Consider the following 22,747-nt stretch of genomic DNA (forward strand, 5'->3'; position numbering starts at 1 on the left):
AATAAATCAAACCTATCATGACTATAAACAGTGACAACCAACAAACACATTGTTGTGATGCTACCAGCTCTATATGCCTGTACAAGGAAAAAGATTAAGAACAATGTTAACATAATCTATAATACTCATACTCATATTATTATAGTTTAATATTTATTTAATTGAGTCTCATTGTTACTGATCCAGATTACATCCCAAAGGGAAATTACAAAGGACAAAATGGAACAAGCTTGCTACTTAAATTTGGGTCTTAATAGCTGAACTATACCCTTGATCATAAAACTTAGACCAAAGCATAACACCACCATACTTAGGATAATTCTTAATAAATGGTAATACTTGTGCCTTAAGCACCTCAGGTGGAATATACCCACTCCCAGATGCATTTTTTGCTGCTGGCAACCCTAAGAAAATTTTACCACCTTTACTCACAATCCACTTTTTCCAATAGCTTTTAAGATTCTCAGCATTTCTATTATATTGACACGGAGGGTTGTTATAGAATTGGACCCAAACATAGTCAAATAAACCAGTTTCAATAGCACTGTTGAGCCATTTATCTGGTATGGGACACTGTGGTGCTGCACTTAGATATATCTTGTTCCCTTTGACATTATAACCTGATATTGCTTTTGCAAGTTCATCCCAGTGTTGTGTTGAGCCTGTAACTATAGCAAAGTCAATGCCATTCAAAATTGCATTGCCTAGAGGGCGTTTATTTGATGTGCCACCTAGAAAGTTGTTCCATAAATATTTTGCAAATGCCCTGCAATTATATCAAGCAACATTTGATTCTTAACAAAAATTGAAGGCAAAGAGAAACATCATTTATATACTCATGGGTCTTCATATGTACCATAAAATGTGAAACTTTATACTTGTTTCAACTTAGTATAGCAAAAATAAATTGTTTCAACTTAAAACTTGTGTTAGGCCTAAATACTTAAAATATGAGGGAAAAAATGTATTCACCGACAATGTATGTGTTTTATACATTGTCCATGTATCATCCATCATTTATGTTTAATTATTATTGACTTTTTGAAAAAGAAATACAAATAAACGACGAATGATGTATAAATGAGGTAAAAATACTTTCCTGGCATCAGCAGAAGAAGAAAGGTCATGGTTCCCTACACTTCCTCCGATGGAAAGCATCACTTTGATACCAAGTTTCTGACAAATGTTAATCTGATTACTCAGAAAACTGCATCCATTATTGGATGCATTACAATGAGAACCTAGATTAAGCGTTGGACTATTTCCATTCCCAAATGATGATAGAAAAGCTATGTTCACAATGGCATAGTTGCCAGTGTTACATGCAGCAACAAGACTACCCTCTTCTCCATTCTGACCCCAGTAAATAGAAATAACACCTGCATGAGAAGCATTGAACATAGACAAAAAGAGCATAAGTGCTAGTGGGGTTAGTATTTTAGGTGCCATAGTATAGATAGAACTAGTTAGTTGCTTGCCTTCAATTAAGTATGGGCTCATCTATTTATATTGTTAGGCTGTGGAAAAAACATTGACTTAATTGGATTTTTGTTCCTCACTTATTATGATTGTTTGATTTAAATTTTTCCATTTTTTGCATATGATTTTTAATTCTTCAACTTTTCAACATGTGAATCTTTATTCCCTCTATCCATCCCATTAGTTAAACAAGGAAAAGGAAACTTGCTTATACAAAGAAGAAGGATTATATATCTCAAAAAAATTTAGTCTTAGTATCCAAGTCAATTATATATTACTAATAATAAAGGATTTAACGTGAATACACAAAAGTGTAAGTGTTTTTTATATTGTCAAAAAATCATCTATCATTCATATATTAACTATTATTTACTATCAAACAAACAAAAGTAATACGAATCAATGGTGGAGATTGCTAACAGTGTAAAAAATATTACACTGACAATACATAGATTTTAAACTCAATAATAAAAGAGAAATTATTTTAAGATTTTATGGTTTTTTTAATTAGCTGGCACATTTTGATTAGATTGAGATACTAAATGTTAAGACAAGTGATCTTTATTCACTTATATGATACTCATTCCTTTAGAAACTCTTAATTTTTTAATTTTTTATGTTATTTTATATTTCTTCATGTTTTTTAAACTCAATACTAAATGTTAGGACAAGTTATCTTCATTCGTTTAGAAACTCTTAATCTTTTAATTTTTAATGTTATTTTATATTTCTTCATGTTTTTTAAACTCAATACATATTTATACTTTATTCTTCAATTATACATCCTTATTTATCATTCTTCTTTTACACTTTCTCTATTTCTTTTAATCAAATTTTCAATGTGCATTAAAAGACTTTATTTTAATTAAATTTTATTCAACTTTTACATTATTTATTGATGCAATGTCAAGCTTGTTGCTTAATTCAAATCCTGACAACAACATCTTTACTTGTAGGGGTAAAATTCTATACATCTACTTTCCATATATCTTACTAAGTGGAAGCCTTGTACATTTCAGCCACCTGATACAGGAGTTGCCACTTAGGTGCAATTTGATAGATATAAGTAAGTTTTGTGACCTGAGAATGATTACTAATGATAAATAAGTAGAGAGTTACAAAAGAACCAAAATTGCATGATTCAGAAAAAAAAATGCAATTAAGACAAAAATCTGTATGGGATTGCTTCCTGGTCTTTACGTTGGGGGAAGACGTAAAAAAAGGTTTCAGAAAGTGATAGAGTGTGAACAAGCTAGGATCCTGTGTTCTTTAATGGTGCCAAATTCAATGGACCGACCATAATTTGTTTTGACTGAAATGGGTATAGCATGGGTTCATCTATTTACAGTCTTCACGTCTTTTGGAAGAAAATTGTAACAACTCGGGTTAGTCTATTAATGGTTTTAAGGGAAACATAATCTGCATCTACTTGGTGGGGACGTTTAAATGATGCAAAATTATTTGCTGATTTTGCTCAACGTTGCGTGTTAAATGGGTTGAAAGACTTTACCCATAAATGGGTTGAAGAATTTACGGTGAGATGGTAATCAGACAATAAGGAAAGTTGAGAAGATTTGTTTGGAGAAAAGTAGAGGTTGGAATATTATAACCAAATAGCTCTTCAAAATATTACGAACATTATCATTTATATACGGTAGTGTGTACTGGTGAATATTGCATGATACTACATATTCAATTTTTATATATTTTATTTTTTAGAGTTAGAATGTATTTGTTATGTTCGATGTACTTTATATTATATTTTTTGTATTTATGATAATGTTCAATTTAAGGTGAAATATGTGGTTAATTAATATGTTGATGGTGGTTGCTTGCAATTATATGATTTTTGTAAAAATTAAATAATGTTAAGGGCAAAACATGAAGTGAAAATTACACCATGATAAAAATTATACTATGTTTAAGAATAATGATTCTCCATGAATTATGGTGAATTCAAAGACATCACTTTTCATGATTTTGTGTGAAATTCTTATAAATAAATGATAATGGTCCCGAAATATAAAATAAACGTAATCGATCTAGGCTTCAGTTCTATAGTACTTATTAATGATTTGAGATGAATGAACTTTATCTATACTTCTATATTATGTATGAAGACATCTAGTATCTACATAATAATTTTTATGACAATTATCGTTTAATTTGGTTAATTACAATAATGACCCTAACATATTTAAAAATTGTATATGTGACCCAAAATCTCATTGGCTATATATAATCTTACAAATGTGTTGAATTTTATGGTCTTAAAATTTTTATCATTATAAATTATAGACATATTATTATCTCGTCCACTAATTATATTAATATATAGAACCAGAACTACTTTCATTATATTAATAATGACTAAACTCATCTATCATTACTAATATTAATGCAATCAAATAGCATGAAGTAAACATGAAATGTCAAACATGAAAATTACATGGCTATACATGCATGTTGATTTTCAAATGGTTCTTTTTTCTTTATAAGATCCCCATAAATAAATTTTAGAGGGAAACTAAACCATAAACATAATTATGCAGATAAATATATCTACAAATATGTTTATACTGAAAAAACACTCAAATACAAACTCTTAATGGACCAATATGAGCAATGTGCTTCTCAAAGACCATAGATGATAAATCTTTATTAAAATAAAATAGAATTTGTGTTAATGTACTTTGTAAATATTTGACTACTTTGAACTCTTTCTTTAAGTGGGACATAACAAAAGTAATGGAAGAAGCCAAGTGACAATTTTGTAGCCATATCCCACAATTGAATCCTTCATATAACCTATAAACACCATTAACCTAATGGAAGAAGCTATAAGTGTTTGCTTAGAACTTTCCGAAACAATTCATCAACTTTAAACTGTATTGCTATCTTAAAAAAAAGGTAAATAAATAATAATAACATCTAATGACCTCTAACTAAATCCCTTTTATTTATGTCAGAATGCAATTTCTTGTTCTATATGAGTATTGTATAACTTATTTGACTATTTTCCAATAATTTATCATTATTTAATTAAATATTTAAATTCTAATCAAGTACACAACATTTAAAGTGTACAAATTATATTTACATTAGACTTCCTTATTCAACACATAAAGAATCTAATGTGAGCCCCTAAATATTTAAATAAAATTGAGTTGCTCTTAAATGTTTAAAGCTACTTTAAATAACATTTAGAAAATGAAAGTATTTTTTAATAAATCACTTATCAATTTTTCCCTTAAATATTTAAAGAAATTACATTAGAGCCTTTAATGAGATAAATTATTTTTTATTCAGAATTTTTTGTAATTAATAAATTATTTTTCTGCTGGATTTTTTATAATGTATATATTATTATTACATTTGATTGCTAAATGAATGTGTAAAATATTTTCATATATATTTTAACGATATATATATCAATAATGAGAGAATATTATAAATTTATGTAAGTTAATTACATTTTTGGAAAAATATTGCAAAAAATAAAATAAAAAACAAACAAATAAAATATTAGATATCTAATTATAACTAAAATATAAAAATAAATGATTATTTTATATCTATATATTTAACTACTCAAATTAATAAATAACTAAATAAATAGCGTATGCAATTTTTAATCATTTTTTAAAATTCAGCTAGTTACAAAGTCCATTTTACTGAATATTTCTAGTTTAATAAGCTACCTGTAGAGTTATAAGTTTTCATCTACTTTCATGTCTATAAGCTACAAGCACACAATTACAAGATAATTTTTTCAAATTAAACCATTGTACCCCTAAATGCTTCATTTTATCTTTAGCGACTTCCATTTTTTAAATCAATGAATTGATCCTTTCTAAAGTACAATGACTCATGCATCTAAAAATAAATATAATGTCTCAATTCTTGAAGTTTGTAACATGTAGGACAAAAGTATAATAAATATTTGTTGATGTCATAAAAGCAGATGAAGTAATAGAATAAAAAACAAATCTTACTCCAATTGTTCCAACAATTAAACTTATAATCAACTTTAACACATAAATGTAAATAATAGTGGGTCCAACACAAGTTGTTTAGCATAAAATTAATAGTTTGTCTCTGAATAAAAATATTAACTTTATAAGAATACACATCAATGTAATAATCTAATATTGATAATGAATAGTGAAAAATAATATGTCTTTTTTAAATTGAATTAGTTTTCAAATGGAAAAAATGAAATAACAGTTAATTATCAAATATTTATTACGATTGTTATCTTTGAAATTTTGACTAAATAATAATCCATCTATCAATTTAATTTATACATGAAAGATTAATTTGGTAACATGATGCTTCAACTAAATTTCTTTAGAATATCAGACATCATACGAACTGAAGCACCAAATTTGAATCTGTATGAAACAAAGAGTTCCAAATTCCAATGAGAGTAGAGGAAAAGAGTAGAAACCGCGATTCTAATGCCAACAATGAAAAATCTGTAAGATTGTGTTATATCCGACCACTAACAATAAAATTTTAACTGAATTACAAGAAACTTAACTGAAACCTAAAACATGAAATTGTTTAAAAATTAAAGGACAAAATCAAGTTGATTATGAGAAAATAAAATATACACGGACTACAAAAATATTTTTAAATTGTTAGCACATTACGTTAATTATTACTTACTCTTAAATAAAAATAATACATATACTAATACTACACAAACCTTTATCCTATCAATACATAATGTTATACTCATATGTATTTTACATGATACAATACGGAGAATATTAGTAGACAAAAAATTCATTATGCTCTTCTTCTAATTTCTAACTTAGCTCTCTCCATGATGTCGAAAATACACAAGGTTAACAAGATATTGTCCCAACAATACAACTTTATAAACTAACTCTATGTTATTAGCTTACCAAATTCTAAATTGCAACAATAGTTCAAACTATCATCATGTCTCACTGCAAGATGCCTTAAATTCTAGGCAAGTTATCTTGTAAAAGACTTTAGCCAGATATGAAAATGTCGAGTAAAAAAGGTGTTGAGAATGCTTGAAATATGTTATTGTATTAGTCACACATTGTCTAGTATCAGAATAGAGTAGAATATCAATATTATATATTGGACTCAGGTCCCTTGTTGTAATGTGCACCAAATATAAGCACCAAATAGAAACATCTCATGGGCAGGTGAGCTCATGAGTGTGCTAGAGTTTGTAATCCTTATTCTCTAATAATATCTTGGTAGCCGCTCAGCACTCCCGGAGACGTAGGCACAATTGGCCGAACTCTGTTAACAAATTCTCTTGTTTCTTCTCTTCTATTTATTCTATGCACATTATTTGATTGCTTGTGGCCAACACTGCGCAACGATAGCTTCCGCTGCACCAACAATTGGTACAGAGCCAATTGGTAAATGACTTTTAACCCAAACGTCAGAAAGAGGGTGAAGGCGTGATGGCTAGACAAGGTGTGTCAAAGGTAGTGACAAAGATAGAGTAGATGAGTTGAAGGAGAAAAATAGTAAAACACTATTCCTTATTCTCTAATAATATATAGTAGTAGCCGCTCAATGCTCCCGGGGACGTAGGCACAATTGCCCGAACCTCGTTACCAAATCTCTTGTGTTATTCTCTTGTCTATATACTCTTTACTATTTGATTATTCGCTTGTTCCCAACAATTGGTATTAGAGCTATCTTCTTGTGACAGTTAGAGTGCTATCTTCTTGGCAAAGAACCAGATGTATCATGCTAGGACCATACATGTTGATGTGAGATTTCACAAGATCAGAGAGTTGGTAGCTTGTGGGCAGATACTATTGTAGAAGGTTCACACTTCAGAAAATGCAGCTGATATGTTAACCAAATCGGTTACTGTGGACAAGTTCAGGCATTGCCTGAGCTTGCTGAACATTCACTGATGCTGGACTATAGAGCGCCCCCCAACCCAATGGCGGAAGATGGAGATTGATGATATTCGCCAAGGTGGAGATTGTTGTGCAATGACTCATATATCTAGATAACAACAATACAAGTTATGAGTTTGGGCTGACGTAAAGTGGTTGGGGGTAGAGGGTTATATATATTGATGTTATGTAAACCTAATGTAACAAGGAGAAGGAAACATGGCGGAATTATGGTGTGGGCGATGTATGTGTTCATCGAGAGCCCCATAAGTTCATGTATTGGGTTAGGATCAAAGTGGAAATAGGGACTCATAGTGTTGAGTTTGACCTAGAGACAAGTGCTGACAATATCTCTCTAGATGTTGAGAGAATGTTCTCATTTGAGATGAGAAGTGGAATATCATAATGGTGTGTCTTAGACGTCATAATGAAGGATGTTAATTGTTAGCAAATCAACAAAAGCACAGAGATGTTGACTAACTTTGATGTAGGGTATAACATGGACATTGGCTTTGATGCAAGTTATAACACGAGCATTAGTAGAGATGCGGGGTGTGACATGGGCATTGGCTTGGATGCAAGGATGTGACATAGACATTAGTTAGCATTGGCGCAATGTGTATGTTGTGGGTATACTCCTTATGGTGGAGTATGATAGTTCTTTTGAACAAGGATTGTCGAAGTAGACAATGGTGGTAGTGGTTGAGGTTTTCTAAGGAAGCTCCAAGGTTCAGTTTGACTGAGTATTGAAGAGATGATTGTTGTTGGTGAACTTTTGTGTAAAAGTTCTAATATATCGAAAGACTTCCTAGCAATAGGTGGCTAGGCGGCATGTTCCATTTAATGGCGGTACAGGAAGCTGCACTACAAGTTTAGAGAGCTAGGAGTCTTGGTAACATCGTCAAGGATACTCAGAAGGTCTATGCTGGAGGGGAGCAGTTAAAGAGAATTAGACGTTGAACAAGGCGGAGTCATATATTCGCCAAGGTGGAGATTCTTATGTAGATTTCCTAAGGAGCGAGATATTCGTCTATTTCAATTAAGGTGGAGATTGTTGGGAATGCTTGAAATATGTTATTGTATTAGTCACACATTGTCTAGTATCAGAATAGAGTAAAATATCAATGTTATATATTGGACTCAGGTTCCTTGTTGTAATGTGCACCAGATATAAACACCAAATAGAAACACCCCATGGGCAGGTGGACTCATGGGTGTGCTAGGGTTTGTAATCATTATTCTCTAATAATATCTTGGTAGCCGCTCAGCGCTCCGGGGATGTAGGCACAATTGGTCGAACCCCGTTAACAAATTATCTTGTTTCTTCTCTTCTATTTATTCTATGCACATTATTTGATTGCTTGTGGCCAACGCTGCGCAACGATCGCTTCCGCTGCACCAACAAAAACAAAGTAACAAATTTACCCATCTTTTTTAATCAGAGTTGCAGAACCTATGCTGATACCACATCTTCATCTTCCGCTCATCAATGCCACCACCTTTATCCCTTTGGGAACAGGTTGGATGGTAATTTGGTTAACTCTATTTCTACTCTCAAATATTTTAATTGGTAATGACAACCTCTAGGGAGCTGCCTTTGAATTAGGATCATTTTAGTTTGAAAATTTAGGGTTTTTTAAAAGTGTAATTCAGTTTTGAGATGTTTTAGGGTTTTGGGGTTGATTTTGGTTCGGTGTGTATATGTAGGTTAGGGTTTTTGTGGATGTTTGGGTTTTGGGGGACGTGCATGAGGTTTAGGGTGGAGAAAGGTTAAGAATTTATGTGTTTAAGGTAAGGTTTTGGGCTGTTTGGTTTGGGGGACATGTATGAGGTTTACGGTTGAGAAAGGTTAAGACTTTATGTGTTTAAGATAAGGATTTGTGGATATTAGGTTGGTGAACGTTTATGAGGTTTAGAGTGGAGAAAGGTTAAGACTTTATGTGTTTAAGGTAAGGTTTTGTGGTTGTTTGGGGTTGGGAGACGTGCATGGGATGTTGTGGGCAGATTGGGTAGGTTGTTGTTGAAGAAGATGGAATAGATGGGGAAAGGGCAAGCACCACAAGAAAAGGATGTTTGATAAGTTAGGATAGCCCGCCACAAGCAAGGATGATTGATAAAAACAAGGGATGGTGGCCACAGTCAGCCTAGGGTTTTAGGAGAATTCTCTCAACTAAAATAAACATGAAGTTTTAATTCAAAATAAACTTAACTTTTAGTAATGATGAATCAAATATAATTAGGCAATCTGCCTTGACTGAAATAAACTAAAGATAATATTAAATCCTAATTAAGATAGAATGCTAATTATCTTTGAAAAATAAAATAAAATCCTTACTAGATCAAATGGTTGAGCCGAATTTGTTGTTGATCTTTGACTAGGGATATGTTGAATCTTGGCCTTGGCTGATTTGGAGGTTGAAGATTAGACCTATCTTCTACCTTATCTCTAAACTTGCACACGCCTACCTTGAAAGCCTTTGAATTCTTTTTGATCGAATTCCTTTAAGTATAGGACTTGTTGCTCGCTCAAATTTGTGATGATCAAATCACTTAATCTTCATATTATCTCTAAGCAAAATAGAAATAGATTTTCATAATCCAAGCTGGTTTATTTCCCTTAAGTGTAATCATGCCTTATCTGAAGTATTTGATCAACTTCATTTGAAAATAAATGCCTAGCCGTGCACACTCCCTTGAACCATGCTATCTTGTCTTGAGTCATGCCATGCATTGTAAGAATTTGATCTTGCATTGATTCCAATTGTCCTAGCTGTGCCAATGAGCTTTGGTCTAGCCATGTTGCACTTGCTTAGCCGTGACTCCCTTGTCTAATCAAACTACTTGGCCACTAATGGACCATGATACAAAGGAATGAATAAATTCTGAACCCTCTCATGATTTATTGAAATGAAATACTTGAATATAAGATAACTCCTAAACATAAAATTAAATCCTAAGACTATATGAGAATAAGTTCTCATTTATTTACGACAATGCAAATAAAAATAAACCTACGTTTGAAATGTAACCTAAGGACATAAATGTCCTTCCTTCATGTAATCTTCAGGGTCAATTGAATCTTTTGTGATCTTAAGGGTTGATGATTTGGCTTTGGCTCTAGTCATAGGACTTTCTTGAACTCCCTTGCATTGGGGTCAACGGCTACCCTAGCAGGTTTACATCAATTGGAACACACATGAAATACGTCAATTCTAGAGCTTAGTGAAGCTTAGAAAGATAAATAAGTAATGATAACAAAATTATTGAAAGTTTTTTCACAAAAATTTAAAACTACAAAGAGAACGCACTATATAATCAATAGACATTGGTTAATGATATAAGACATTTTAAATCTCTAGAAATACCAAAATATTAAGGATTCCATTAGACAACACCGGAGAATGTTCTTAGAGGTTTCATTCATAGTCTAAAGAAAAGAGCCCGTACATAAATACAATACTTTGTACAAAACTGTACAAAACAACTTGCCTAAACTCTAACGTCCAGGCAGAGCAGTAAGTATCTCTCGTTTATTTAATAGAGAATGAAATTAAAACCTTAAAAATAAAATAAGTAAATTAAAGTAACATCCCCAAAGATTTAAAGAAATTATAAAATCACCTCTCACGTACAAGAAATATACATGTAATATTTTAAACAAAAAATATAATAAATATAATTAAGTTAAATAAAACATAATACATAGCGGAGATAAATCTAAATAACATATTCGTTAAGAGCGATTTACACAATATCTTTTTGGCTTTGTTGTTACATTTTGTAACAAAAAATAATGAAATACGTTATTTGGACTAGTCTCTGTAATATACCATATTTACCTTATTTCTCATGCATGGATAGTTAGTGAAATAATAATATAAAAGTTAGGGGTTTATGTAGGTATAAAAAATTGAGGGATGATTTATCTTGAAAAAAAAAAAAAACAAAGTATATTATTACAAGAGCACAGTTGTTACACACATGACAGAAACTAATACCAGGCACCATGGTTCACAATTACAACATACAGAATCACATTTGATCATGAGTGGCTCAATACTGCATTGTTTGAACCAGTCTTAGAAGTTGCTGGTCTGCACCTCTTTGTCCTCACTCTTTTCTTGCTCCTCGCTAACTTCTTCTCCAACTCCTTCACTCTCCCACTCAATTTTGATATCACATTTAATTGTTCATTCCCTGCATCAACCAACTTCTGCATCATCTTCCTCAATTTCTCATTCTCTTCTAATACTCTCCTATCGCCATCGGAACCACCGTCACACTCTCCAGATAGCCCAGCTCCATCCCTGGCCAAAGTTTCTGTGCATTTAGCAACCAAGTCATGACCCTCAATTTGTGTCTCCTTCTGTGCAACATTTTCTGCACATTCAATAAGCATATCTTCTGGCTGGATATTCTTTGCATCATTTACTTCCAAGTATTCATTTCCATTATCTTGTTCATGACAGTTATGTTGTGTTATCAATAATGGAACCTTAATATCAATTGTAATCTCCTTTCCTGGCTGAGTCTCAACTTCTAAATCCAGTGTTGCATTCCTTCTCATTTCACCTTCTTTCTGGAATTCAACCATTACCCGGCTATCCGATTCGCCATAAGGTTGCACCTCTTCCTGCTCTACTTGGATTTCTTTTGCAGTGTCATCTGTGGAGGAATTATCTGCATTACCTTCATCTGGTAGAACCTCTTCAGAAATTTTAGTTTCATCATGCTTCTCGGATTCAAATTTCGCTATGCCATCGTCGTCAAGCAATCCCACTGGAAGCTCCACAACACATTCCCGATCTTCTGCTCGAGGTTCCTCTTTCGAGATTTTAGTGCTATCATCCTTCTGTAAATTGGGTGTTGTTGTATCCTCGTCAAGCAATCCCACGGGAAGCTCCATAACACATTCCTGATATTCTGCTCGAGGTTCCTCTTTCGAAATTGTAGCACTATCGTCCTTCTGTAAATCAGGTGTTTTTGTATCCTCGTCAAGCAATCCCACAGGAAGCTCCATAATACATTCCCGATCTTCTGCTCGAGGTTCCTCTTTTGAAATTGTAGCACTATCGTCCTTATGTAAATCAGGTGTTGTTGTATCCTCATCAAGCAAACCGCCTGGCAGCTCCATAATACATTTCTCATCTTCAGTTCCAAATTCGCCTGTCGAAACTTGAGTTTCATTATGCTTCTCAAATTCAGGTGCTGCTGTATCCCCATCAGGCAATCCCACAGGCAGCGCAATCATTTCATCATACACCATGGCTGGGAGGCTTCCCTCCATGTTTTCTACCTTCTCTTTTTCAGTAGTATCTTCATCAACAACTCTCATATGCAATTCTTTCCAACTAGTCTTGTCTGATTTATGAACCTCGTCAATGGAAATGCCGCTCGCATTTGATTTGGCTTCATGCTCCACTACCATTTTGTCTGCCTCAGAAATATCACTTGCCAAATTACATGCATCAACTATAACAACTTGGCTATCATCTTCATTTTGGAGTAAAATCGGCTCTGTCCCCTCATCTGATGTGAGATCCATTGGTGAATGAGATTCACTTCCAACATCATGAGCAGCAAAACTGTTAATGCAGTCCTTCATGCAAGACTGATGATCCTGACATTCTTCAAGACTAATATCTTCAGAAGAATACCCTCTTGGAACTGCAACCTCTTCTTGTTGTTGATCTTGCACATATTCTTCATTCTGCTCATCCATAGAAGTCTTTTCAACTGGTTTACTATCAATCAACTCCTGCATCTGCTGATGAGGTTTCGTAGCCTTCATAGAATCGAGCCTTTCTTGCAAGGATATAAGCTCTCTTGCCAGAGATTTTCTGACCTCTCTGAGACTTGAATGCAAACCCTGGTATATTTTTTGAATAAAATGTCAGCATAAGATTGAGTAAAAACCGGCATTATAAACATCATAAATAAGAACAATGGCAAACTACGAGAACCACTCATTTCTGTGAAAATTAAAACAATCAACTGCGCTCTAATGCATGGTCCTAACGTGCTTCTATATAGTAGTTCATGCAATGTTCTTATCCATACTCATCACGGATTAAGGAATAAAGGATAGATAATAAGTACAAAATGAAAGTGGTACAAATTTCATGTAATACACATATCAAACTACATTCATGATTTTATACCTGTACAGTATCACACTTCAGCAGGAGTCTCATTATGGTCTCTCCAATTGCAATTCTTTGCTTGTCATCACTTTGAACATTAGAAGAATCCTCAAAAGCTTCAACACGGGCTTTAACATCGGTCACCTCCGTTCTCACATCAGCTAGCTGCTTCAATTTCTTCAACGGTTCCCATTTCCTAACTTGGTAACCCCGATAAGCAGCTTGTATCAAAACAGCAGCATCAACATTTGTCAGAGCCTTTACCCGCTTTCGACCTTCACCAGTTGGATTGCTTGAATCCCTTACTGAATTTAGCTCAGTAGCTTCTTCCATCTTATTTCCTGCCCCTTTCTCTGCCTTGATTTCTTGTTTATCACTTTCTGCACAGATTTCAGCACCCCTGTATTCACTAGTCCTATTTTCAGCTACCTGAATGGTTTTCTCCTGTGGCTTATCCTTCTCACTAATGCTCAGCGCATTTTGAAGATTCGGCTGAGCCTTGTCATTCATGCCACTGAATGTCTTGGATGTTTCACTAGCTGCTGCTTGAGAATGTTCATTTGAGGCAGGGAAACTTGGGGACTGTGAACTCGCATTAGTCTTATTTTCAGACACCTGGATGGTCTTCTCCTTTGGCTTAACATTGTCACCAATGTTTGGAGCATTTTGAAAATTTGAATTTGGCCGAGCCTTGTCATTCATGCCACCTGAAGGAGTGTTGGATGTTTCACCAGCTGCTGACGGAGAATGTCCTTTAGAGGCAGGAGGACTAGGAGACCTTGAACTCCCATTTCCATTTCCATTTTTCTTCTTTGGTAACGGATCAACTCTCAGACAAACAGGAGGCAACTTAGATGTCTTCCGCGGCGATCTGGATTGTCTTTCACCACTGGAGTGATATTCGTTTTTCAATATATCTTCCCTTTGAATTACAGGTATATTCTTTACTTTCTTGCCACTTCCCTCTGTGTCAACTTTTCCTTGACGCAATTCCATCTGCTCCACAGGGATGATTATTTCATTATTGACTTTTTCTGTGACATCTAAGCCAGATGCATTTGTAGATTTATCTTGATGTGATTCGGTTGCCTTTGTAACAACTTCATCAGCATGAGAATTTGCTTGATCAGATTTTAATGTACTAGGTACCACTTCAATGCTCGTTGGTGCAGAAGCACTCTTCTGATTGTTTGTCATACTACCTTCCTCCTCCTGCTTTTTGTAGTTAGGCATCCAGAAGATAGGAAATGGAAATTCTGGTCTCTTGTGTTCACTTTCTTGCTTCTGGCTTATTCTCCCATTTTCAGTTTCGCTTCTGTTACTCTCCATCTCAAAGTCCAGGTTTCTTTTTCCACCTCCTTCGTGAACAAGATCCGGGACACCATACATACCAAACGGCAACAGTCCATTCCAGACTTTTGGCTCCTGTGCATCAGCTCTAAAACAACCATTACCAGGAGGCTTTCTATCACTTGATATCATGTCTTGCTCACCCAATTCGGGTCGAACATGAGGACTTTTCAGCTCTCTGCTATTTGCATATTCAGGAGGCATCACAACAAAAGGATATGGGTAATTTTTCAACTGAGTTGGGACCAAAGCATCATTTACTTTCTTCCCAGCTTCAGGTTCTTGTTCCTCAATCCTCACACTTTGATCACCCCTTCGGTGACACAGATGATTAGGACAACCACAACAATGGTGACCTCTTGGCATATATTTATCATACTCATATCTAGGCATCTCCATAGCATAATGTGGCTCTAGAGAATAAGGAACGAAGAATGGTTCACCATACACAGGGTAACATCCAGAATGGTATATTGGTGATGGTGATGGAGCTGGAGCATGAGGAGGATAAGGTCTGTAGCTATAGTAACCAGGGAAATTGTTGTGGCTGCAGCATGAATGCATTGGGATAGATTGTCCATAAGTGGCAGCATATGGCCAACTTTGTTCATAAGGAAAAGGTGATTTAGATGGATCAACCTTCATATGATAGCAATCAGGGAATGGCATTTGATTTCTCTGATATGGATATGAGTCCATGTTTCTGTATGCAGGCATCATGTTTGGTAAGGTTACCAGGCGGAGATAGTTATGGGTATGTAGCTGTCTTTGGTAACTCAGAAGGGAAACTCTGTATTGCACAAACGGATCATTAAGAACATGATTACTATCAATTTATCAATAAACAAAGGGTCAGATGAATCACACATGTAAAACTGTGTTCTTAGAAATAAAGTAAAATTATAAAAGAGACCAAGAAGATGCAATGTTTTTCATTGTACATTAAAGATCATAAAATTAAGAAGAAGCAATGATTTTGATTGTGCATTAAAGATAAAAAAATAGAATATAGATATTCATATTATTGCTTAAAAAGTCATAATATAACTTTTAATCCAACAACTAAAATCATAAACACCATAAGCACATATAACCAGACTTCCAACCCTATATAAGTCCCTAATTTCCTCCTTAAAATTTCATACCATTTTCTCTGTTAATAAGTATCACAATCACATCAAATAGAAGAGAAATACAAGTCAAGTTTGTTCACATTAGAGAAGATACACCTCACATCAACAAAGAAAAGTGCCATATTTTGCAATATTTTCATATATTCTGCCGTATAAGCTCCATAACACACTAAATTGTACTTACACTGCTCTAATTGCAGCTATTGCTGAAATTTACTAGAACAACCAATGCGTAAATAAATACTCTTAAAAAATCAATTGCAAAATCATACTCATAAAAATTCAAATGTAATAGCATCATAAATTCATTCATAAATATCATGTCCATTGACTTACTCCCATATAATGCTAGTAGCCTAGTATTTTTTTCATTCAGCACTTGGAAATGAGAGAAAAGAATAACTTACATTATTAGATAGATTATATTACAAGGAAACAAAACAAAAAGTTATGGGTGCAAAATCGTTCCAAAAACCGGGAAGCAGAGGATCAAGACGATGTGTGTTGTAGTTGCAGGTGTTGTTTTATCTGTGTCTGGTTCTGACAAATGAAAAGGTTAAGAGAATGTGTGTTTTTATATGGGAGAGTTGTTGTGACTTATTTGTTCGAGATCTTTCGCGCCTCATCTAACCACTCTCTAGATTTTTCGTGCTAATTATTTTGGCCCCACATCCTAGCCACGTGTCATACGCCAGCTGTGTATCATACGCGAACCTTCTTCTATTTTTTGGATGGGGATCACCTGTTCCAAAATGGTGTCCTCAATCCTGTCTCACACCATTCATGTTTAAACACATGGATTTAATATTTTATTTTTATAAAATAAAATTAAAATAAAGTATTATTTTTATTTGTTGGCAAAGAGTGATTGGATTGGGACACAGGGAGAGAGGATCCAGTTCCCTATTTTTTTGGATCAAATCTGGTAGTTATTTTGTTCTAATTTCTTTTCAAAAATATGAATTTGTTCCCTATAAAATATAAAAACCCAAAATGATTAAAAAACATAGGTAACCTTGAAATATGGGTGTTCAGATTCGGAACAATCCGAAAAGAAATCGAATATCTTTATTTTTTTGGATCAGACTGGTTTTTAGAAAATTAGTCAGTTTAATTTTTTGTTCCAACTTCAGAAATCAGCCCAATCTAGAATGTACATTTTTATATTTTGTAATTGTTAAAAATGTAATACTTATTGGTTAAAACTTTTTTACGTTGGTGTATTATTGGTATTGGTTTGGTAGTATTTTATTTTCTTTGTTGTTTATGTTTTTAGTTCAGATATATTATTAATATTCAATTAAATGTTTATATGTATCAAACTTGATACTATGAGTTTTGGAAAGGGAATGGATTTGTAAGAGTAAATTTATTTTACGTTCTAGTCATAAATTCTAAGGAGATCCAATTATTTTAAGTAGTGGGTAGATATAAATCATTAGATCTTTCTCGAATTTTTACAATTGTTAGAATTGATGGTTAGGATGTGAAATAAATCTTCTAAATTTACTCTTGGAATAAGTGAATTATCTCCCTTTTGGAATATGCTTGATTTTTTATTCGTATTTGACACTTAGACATATTTTTTATGTGAACTTGTCACTTTGAACCAAAACGACATATAATTTTCTGATCGATTTCATAATGTAAATCAACTAAACAAATTCAAACCACATGTTACCTAGGTCTTCAAATCAAGTAATTTTTTTTTGTCTAAAGACTTATCCAAACCAATCGCGAACATGCCTAACTTTAAGGCCCTGAATGAAATTTGTTCAGTTCATGTATTTATGTCTTATGTCATATTGTAACATTGTGTGGAAAAAAGATGTGACCATCTGCAACAACAATGCAGCAGAAACGTTTCATAAAAAGTGAAGCATCTTGGTGCAAAAAAATATATTAACAAGTAGAGAATTGGATTGTAGGAAGTCATTTGGATGATGTTGGTAAATAATGTTGAGAAGTGGAGATGAGGAAGAAAATGAGAAATGCTAATTATAATGGAAAGGGAAAGCGATTTTCTTGTAAAAGGACTGATGTAATCTTTTCTCACTGAAATTGTATTTATTGTGGGTCAAATTTGAAGCAAAATGTTCTAATACAATTGGGCCTTTGGAGTAAGCTTTTCAATACATGATAGTTAACAAGTGTAGAAACATAGGCCCAACTTACACTACAGGCCGCAGAAGCAGTCTTCTCTAATCTATTCTTAAAAGTTAAAAGAAAATGATATATTGTTCTACTAAATCTTCATACTAACCATCATACCAATGAGAAAGTGACATATGTTACAAGACGTAGCATTACAAAAAGTTAAAACCTATATTATATAAAATAAATAGCAATTTCCTATGAACTTTGTAACATGGCAAGTGGCATTGATGCTGCTTTCAACATGACAAAATATGGACATCATAGTCCCATGACATGGCTGACGACGGATTATCTATTACGGTTTGATTTACTGAAGGATATTGTGCATGCTGAGGTTTCATGGGAAAGCAAAACATTCCCATTAGGACTTATAAATTCAATTACAATTTGCAATGAACGAAACAAAAATCTCCATTGGCCACAAGGGAGGGTGCAGATTTATGGGGAGGTGTAATTGTTGATAAAGGTGAAAAGGTAAATGTGGAAATTGGACGAAATCAACAAAATCCAATGTCGTGGGGTGTGGGCAACCACAAAAATTATAGAAATCTAGAGGAAACTAGAAAATGACACAAAATAGTGATATGAAGAAGTTTAGACATTTATGATTCATAGTTCTAGTTTTTATTTTATAAAATGGGAGAGATTCACCTACTTCAAAAATAAGTTTTTTAAATTTACTTCATATTTTAACTATCTATTTTAGTAAAATTCAATAGTTTAAATTAGTGAGTATATTTAAACCATTAAATTTTTATTGAATTGATGGCTAGGATGAAGAAGTTTAAAAAATTTACTCTTAAAGTAAGTGAATCCCCGATCTTTATAAAATTAGGATGATGAGTATGGTTGGTGAAAATCTAAAACTAGGATTGGATGCATCTACTCATTTAAAAGTCTTAATGACATCATTCAGAAATAGAAACAACTATGTCTTTTTATCAACCCATTGTATATAGTTAAAGACACAAGTTTTATTATAGTATGTGTTTGTTCTTTCCAATAAGTATATTGTTTCTTAAGAATTGAATCTTTAATCTTGTAATCCATCTAAGAAACTAAGACACAGAGGCAACCCTGATTAAGTTTCCACTTTTGCATAACACGATAAATCCCTATTCAACATTGTTTTATAAATAGAATGAATAGTCTTGTGGTTTGTTTGAGAGTTAAATTTCAGAAGAGAATGAGGAAAATGGAAGGCTTGTGCTATGAAATAAACTTGTCAGATGACTCACAAGCCTTCCATTTCTCTTTATTCCTCTCCAAAATCCAACTCTCAAACTAACCCTAAAGGTTTGTTTGCAAGTTAGTTATTTAGGGCAAAAGAAGGAAAGGGAAGACTTACGAGCCATGAAATATACTTGTGAGATTACTCTCAAACCTTCAATTTCTCTCCAAAACAAACTCGTAAACAGATCATTAACAAATAAAAAACAAGTATAGCAGCAACTAGAGATATGTAAAAGTAATAGCCTTACATGAGACTGATCAATATAATTATAAAGATAATAAGACCGTATACTAAAAGAATATAGATAAACATGCCTAAATAATTGAATTATACTTAGAAAGGACAAATAATGTTCATAAGAGTCAGCTTAATTGACAAATTTGTCAGATAATCAATGTAAGTATTTGGTAACTCCACACATATCCTCTACACTATTGAGAGTAATATACTTTAGGGATATAAGTAGTTCTTGATTAAACCACAAAACTAATGGAATTGAACCAATATAAATCGAAAATTTTAATTTAATTATGTGGTTCAGTTCAACTAATTATTAAGAAATCATTTATAATCACTTTCATTTACGATTGATTGTATAAGGTCTTGATATAAATCACTGCGACTCCTCTCGTATAAAAAAAATAAAGAAACAAATTTTTTTATAATATTTGAGTAAAGATAAATTTTTAGAGAAAGGATAATATAATGCTAAATTCAAAAACGCATTACAAAATTTAATATATGTCATTAAAAAACTAAATCTACAAGCTGAACCAAACCATTCATAATTTGTTTTGATTCCAACCATAAAAATCAAGATAAAACAAACCGAATATGCCTTTTGTTTAGTTTAGTTCTCAAAGTAGCTAAAAAACCAAACAAAACTAAACCACTACACCCCCTAAATATATGAGAATTTATTTTCTGTTCGAAAAAAGTGTGTTACTTTATGTCTTACTTATTATGATTGATCGAAAAAATATATTTAAGTTAAAAATTTAATAGTTACTTTTTTTAATCAATTATAATAGCTGATGCATGAAATGAGACACGTTTAGGACACTACTTCCTAAATATATACTATTTATACATTTTTAGAAAATGTTTTTCCTTCTTTTTAATCCGCACTCTATATATAATTGAGAGAACAAAAATATGCCACCATAATGAATCTCTCAAAAAAAAAAATCCGTGAGAATAATTCCTCATCATTATTTACACTCAAGCATTCTCACAAAATCCTTAAACCTCAACCATGACATCTGTAATTTTTAGCCTCACTTTCTTTTAAAATAAAAATATAAACCTAACTAATTATTCATCAAATTTCATAAATTCTCAATCTAACCTATATTATTTGTCTTATTTTTTGGAGAGAATTAGAAACAGATAAAACACCAAAGAGGAAACCTCCTAAACTCCTGTAAATAAAAAAACAAGTTATTAAAAAATTATTTGCTCAATTAAATGTATGATGATAAATAAGAAATTTGATAGAACAAAATAACAATAAAAATGTAAAATATTTTCATTTTAAACTTTTATTATTAACATTTAATTTTATTTACAGAAATTATTCATATTAATTTGAGAATAAAAATATTAAAGTATTTAATAATTTAATATTTCATAAAAATAGTATTAATTAATAAAAATAAAAACTTTTTCGTTTATTTTAGTAGTAACATACTAATAAAATAAAAGGGTTATATTATCTGAGGTTTGAAGACAATGAGCTAAATTAGAGTAATCATGTATTGAAAAGCTAAGTTTATTGTTCTCATGAATTCTTTATTTTCTAATATAGGATTACTATTTTAATTTTTTTACCCTCGCATTTTCCTAAAATTACATATTGCATTTTTCCAATGAGTTCCTGGATTTACTAATTTTATTTCGGTAATTTAGGCCTTGGGTGCCATATAAATATGAATATAATATATGTATTATCTGTATAAAAATTTATACATAATTTATTTATTATTCATCATTTATTTATATTAACTTTAAAAAATCAATAATAATTAAAAATAAATAAAACTCTTTTCAAATATTAGCGTTGAAGAAGAGGAGGGGTAACTGTTAAAAGTTAATATCCGCGCAGAGCACGATGTAAATAATTGAAGTGAAATGTAAATCTTGATTGAAAATAGGAGCAATGAAAAGATGTGATACAAAATTGAGTTACGTACCTTTGATGAGATCGATGCATTTGATTTCATATCTGACGCAACGGCGCTGGGAATCTGCGATGCCTATACCCTGCCCCTCACGTTAATAGCTTCTCATCTAGGCCCTCTAATCTATATACCTTTATTTTTGTATGCAAAATATTCAAGTCGATTGTATAGGCAGTATTAGCGTAAATAGTTATACAAATATTGTATAATGTAGTACTTTTTGAAATTATAATGATTAAATATAAATGATAAATGATTCAAGAATAATATATAAAATTTATATATTGTTTGCGTATATATATTTTTAATTTAAGTTTGACTTAATTCCTTTGCAAATAAAAATTGAGAAAATACTTAAAAAAAATTATATTATTAGTGGATCATTCATTACTGTTTTACAATTAACTTTGTTGAAATTGGGTATGCGTATAGGATTATAATATGATTGTTTGATACTTTTTATTGCCGTTTTAATTTTTGTTAAGATGTGGTTCAGATTTACCGTTTTATCTTTTAGGTTTAGCTATAATTTGATGCTCCTCTTACTATATTTTATTTTAATTCTTTCAAATTCTTAACTTGATATGTATGATTAATTTTCAATGACATGAAATGGAGCTCATGAACCTATTGTCCCACAGAGGTTTTTGTCCCAACAAAAATGCAATATTGAACAGCTGATAAATTATATACATCAACCACATTTGTTATTGAGCAATCAACAAAGTACTGTTTTGGAAGTTATTAACCATGCAACGCAACTAATAAAAAAAGATGGCACTTATTTTGTTTTTGTCCTAGCACATGGGGTAATTGGTACCAATGAGCAGGTTATAACTAATAATAGAAAAAAGCCACAAGGTCAGATCAATCTGGGGCTAAAACCAGGGGAGCATATCAACCATGTAGGCAAACTATTGTGTATATATATAAGAGACTCGTTTTTTAACCTCATTCATTCATTTTTTAAATCTAACAAATAAAATGCCATTTTTTTTTGTTAGGCCACATGACTAAGAAGAGATTATATTTGTTTAGAATGCTTGAAATATATGCAAAGGTTACCAAACATGTTAATAGTTTTAATTATATCACAAACATTGAAGGAAGGATGCGGCATAACATTTTAGTCTTAGATTTCAAATATACCTTTAGGCCACTCTAGCTC

General features: G+C 32.3%; 2 protein-coding genes across 2 annotated transcripts; both read right to left on the reverse strand.

Moving 5' to 3' along the window:
* Window positions 151-1,461, reverse strand: LOC109361220 (acidic endochitinase-like). Its single transcript, XM_019606600.1, has 2 exons — window positions 1,100-1,461; window positions 151-766 (listed from the first exon to the last, which is right to left on the reverse strand). Exons 1-2 carry the CDS (start codon window positions 1,447-1,449, stop codon window positions 238-240), a joined length of 879 nt encoding a protein of 292 aa, XP_019462145.1. The 5' UTR covers window positions 1,450-1,461; the 3' UTR covers window positions 151-237.
* Window positions 1,266-16,529, reverse strand: LOC109361219 (BAG family molecular chaperone regulator 6). The gene is made up of 5 exons (XM_019606599.1): window positions 16,416-16,529; window positions 13,544-15,665; window positions 12,320-13,251; window positions 11,416-12,145; window positions 1,266-1,293 (listed from the first exon to the last, which is right to left on the reverse strand). The coding sequence occupies exons 2-4, from the start codon at window positions 15,593-15,595 to the stop codon at window positions 11,425-11,427; spliced, it is 3,705 nt and encodes a 1,234-aa protein (XP_019462144.1). The 5' UTR covers window positions 15,596-15,665; window positions 16,416-16,529; the 3' UTR covers window positions 1,266-1,293; window positions 11,416-11,424.

This window comes from Lupinus angustifolius, chromosome LG11 (genome assembly GCF_001865875.1).
Source record: "Lupinus angustifolius cultivar Tanjil chromosome LG11, LupAngTanjil_v1.0, whole genome shotgun sequence".
In the NCBI taxonomy this organism is placed as follows: domain Eukaryota; kingdom Viridiplantae; phylum Streptophyta; class Magnoliopsida; order Fabales; family Fabaceae; genus Lupinus; species Lupinus angustifolius.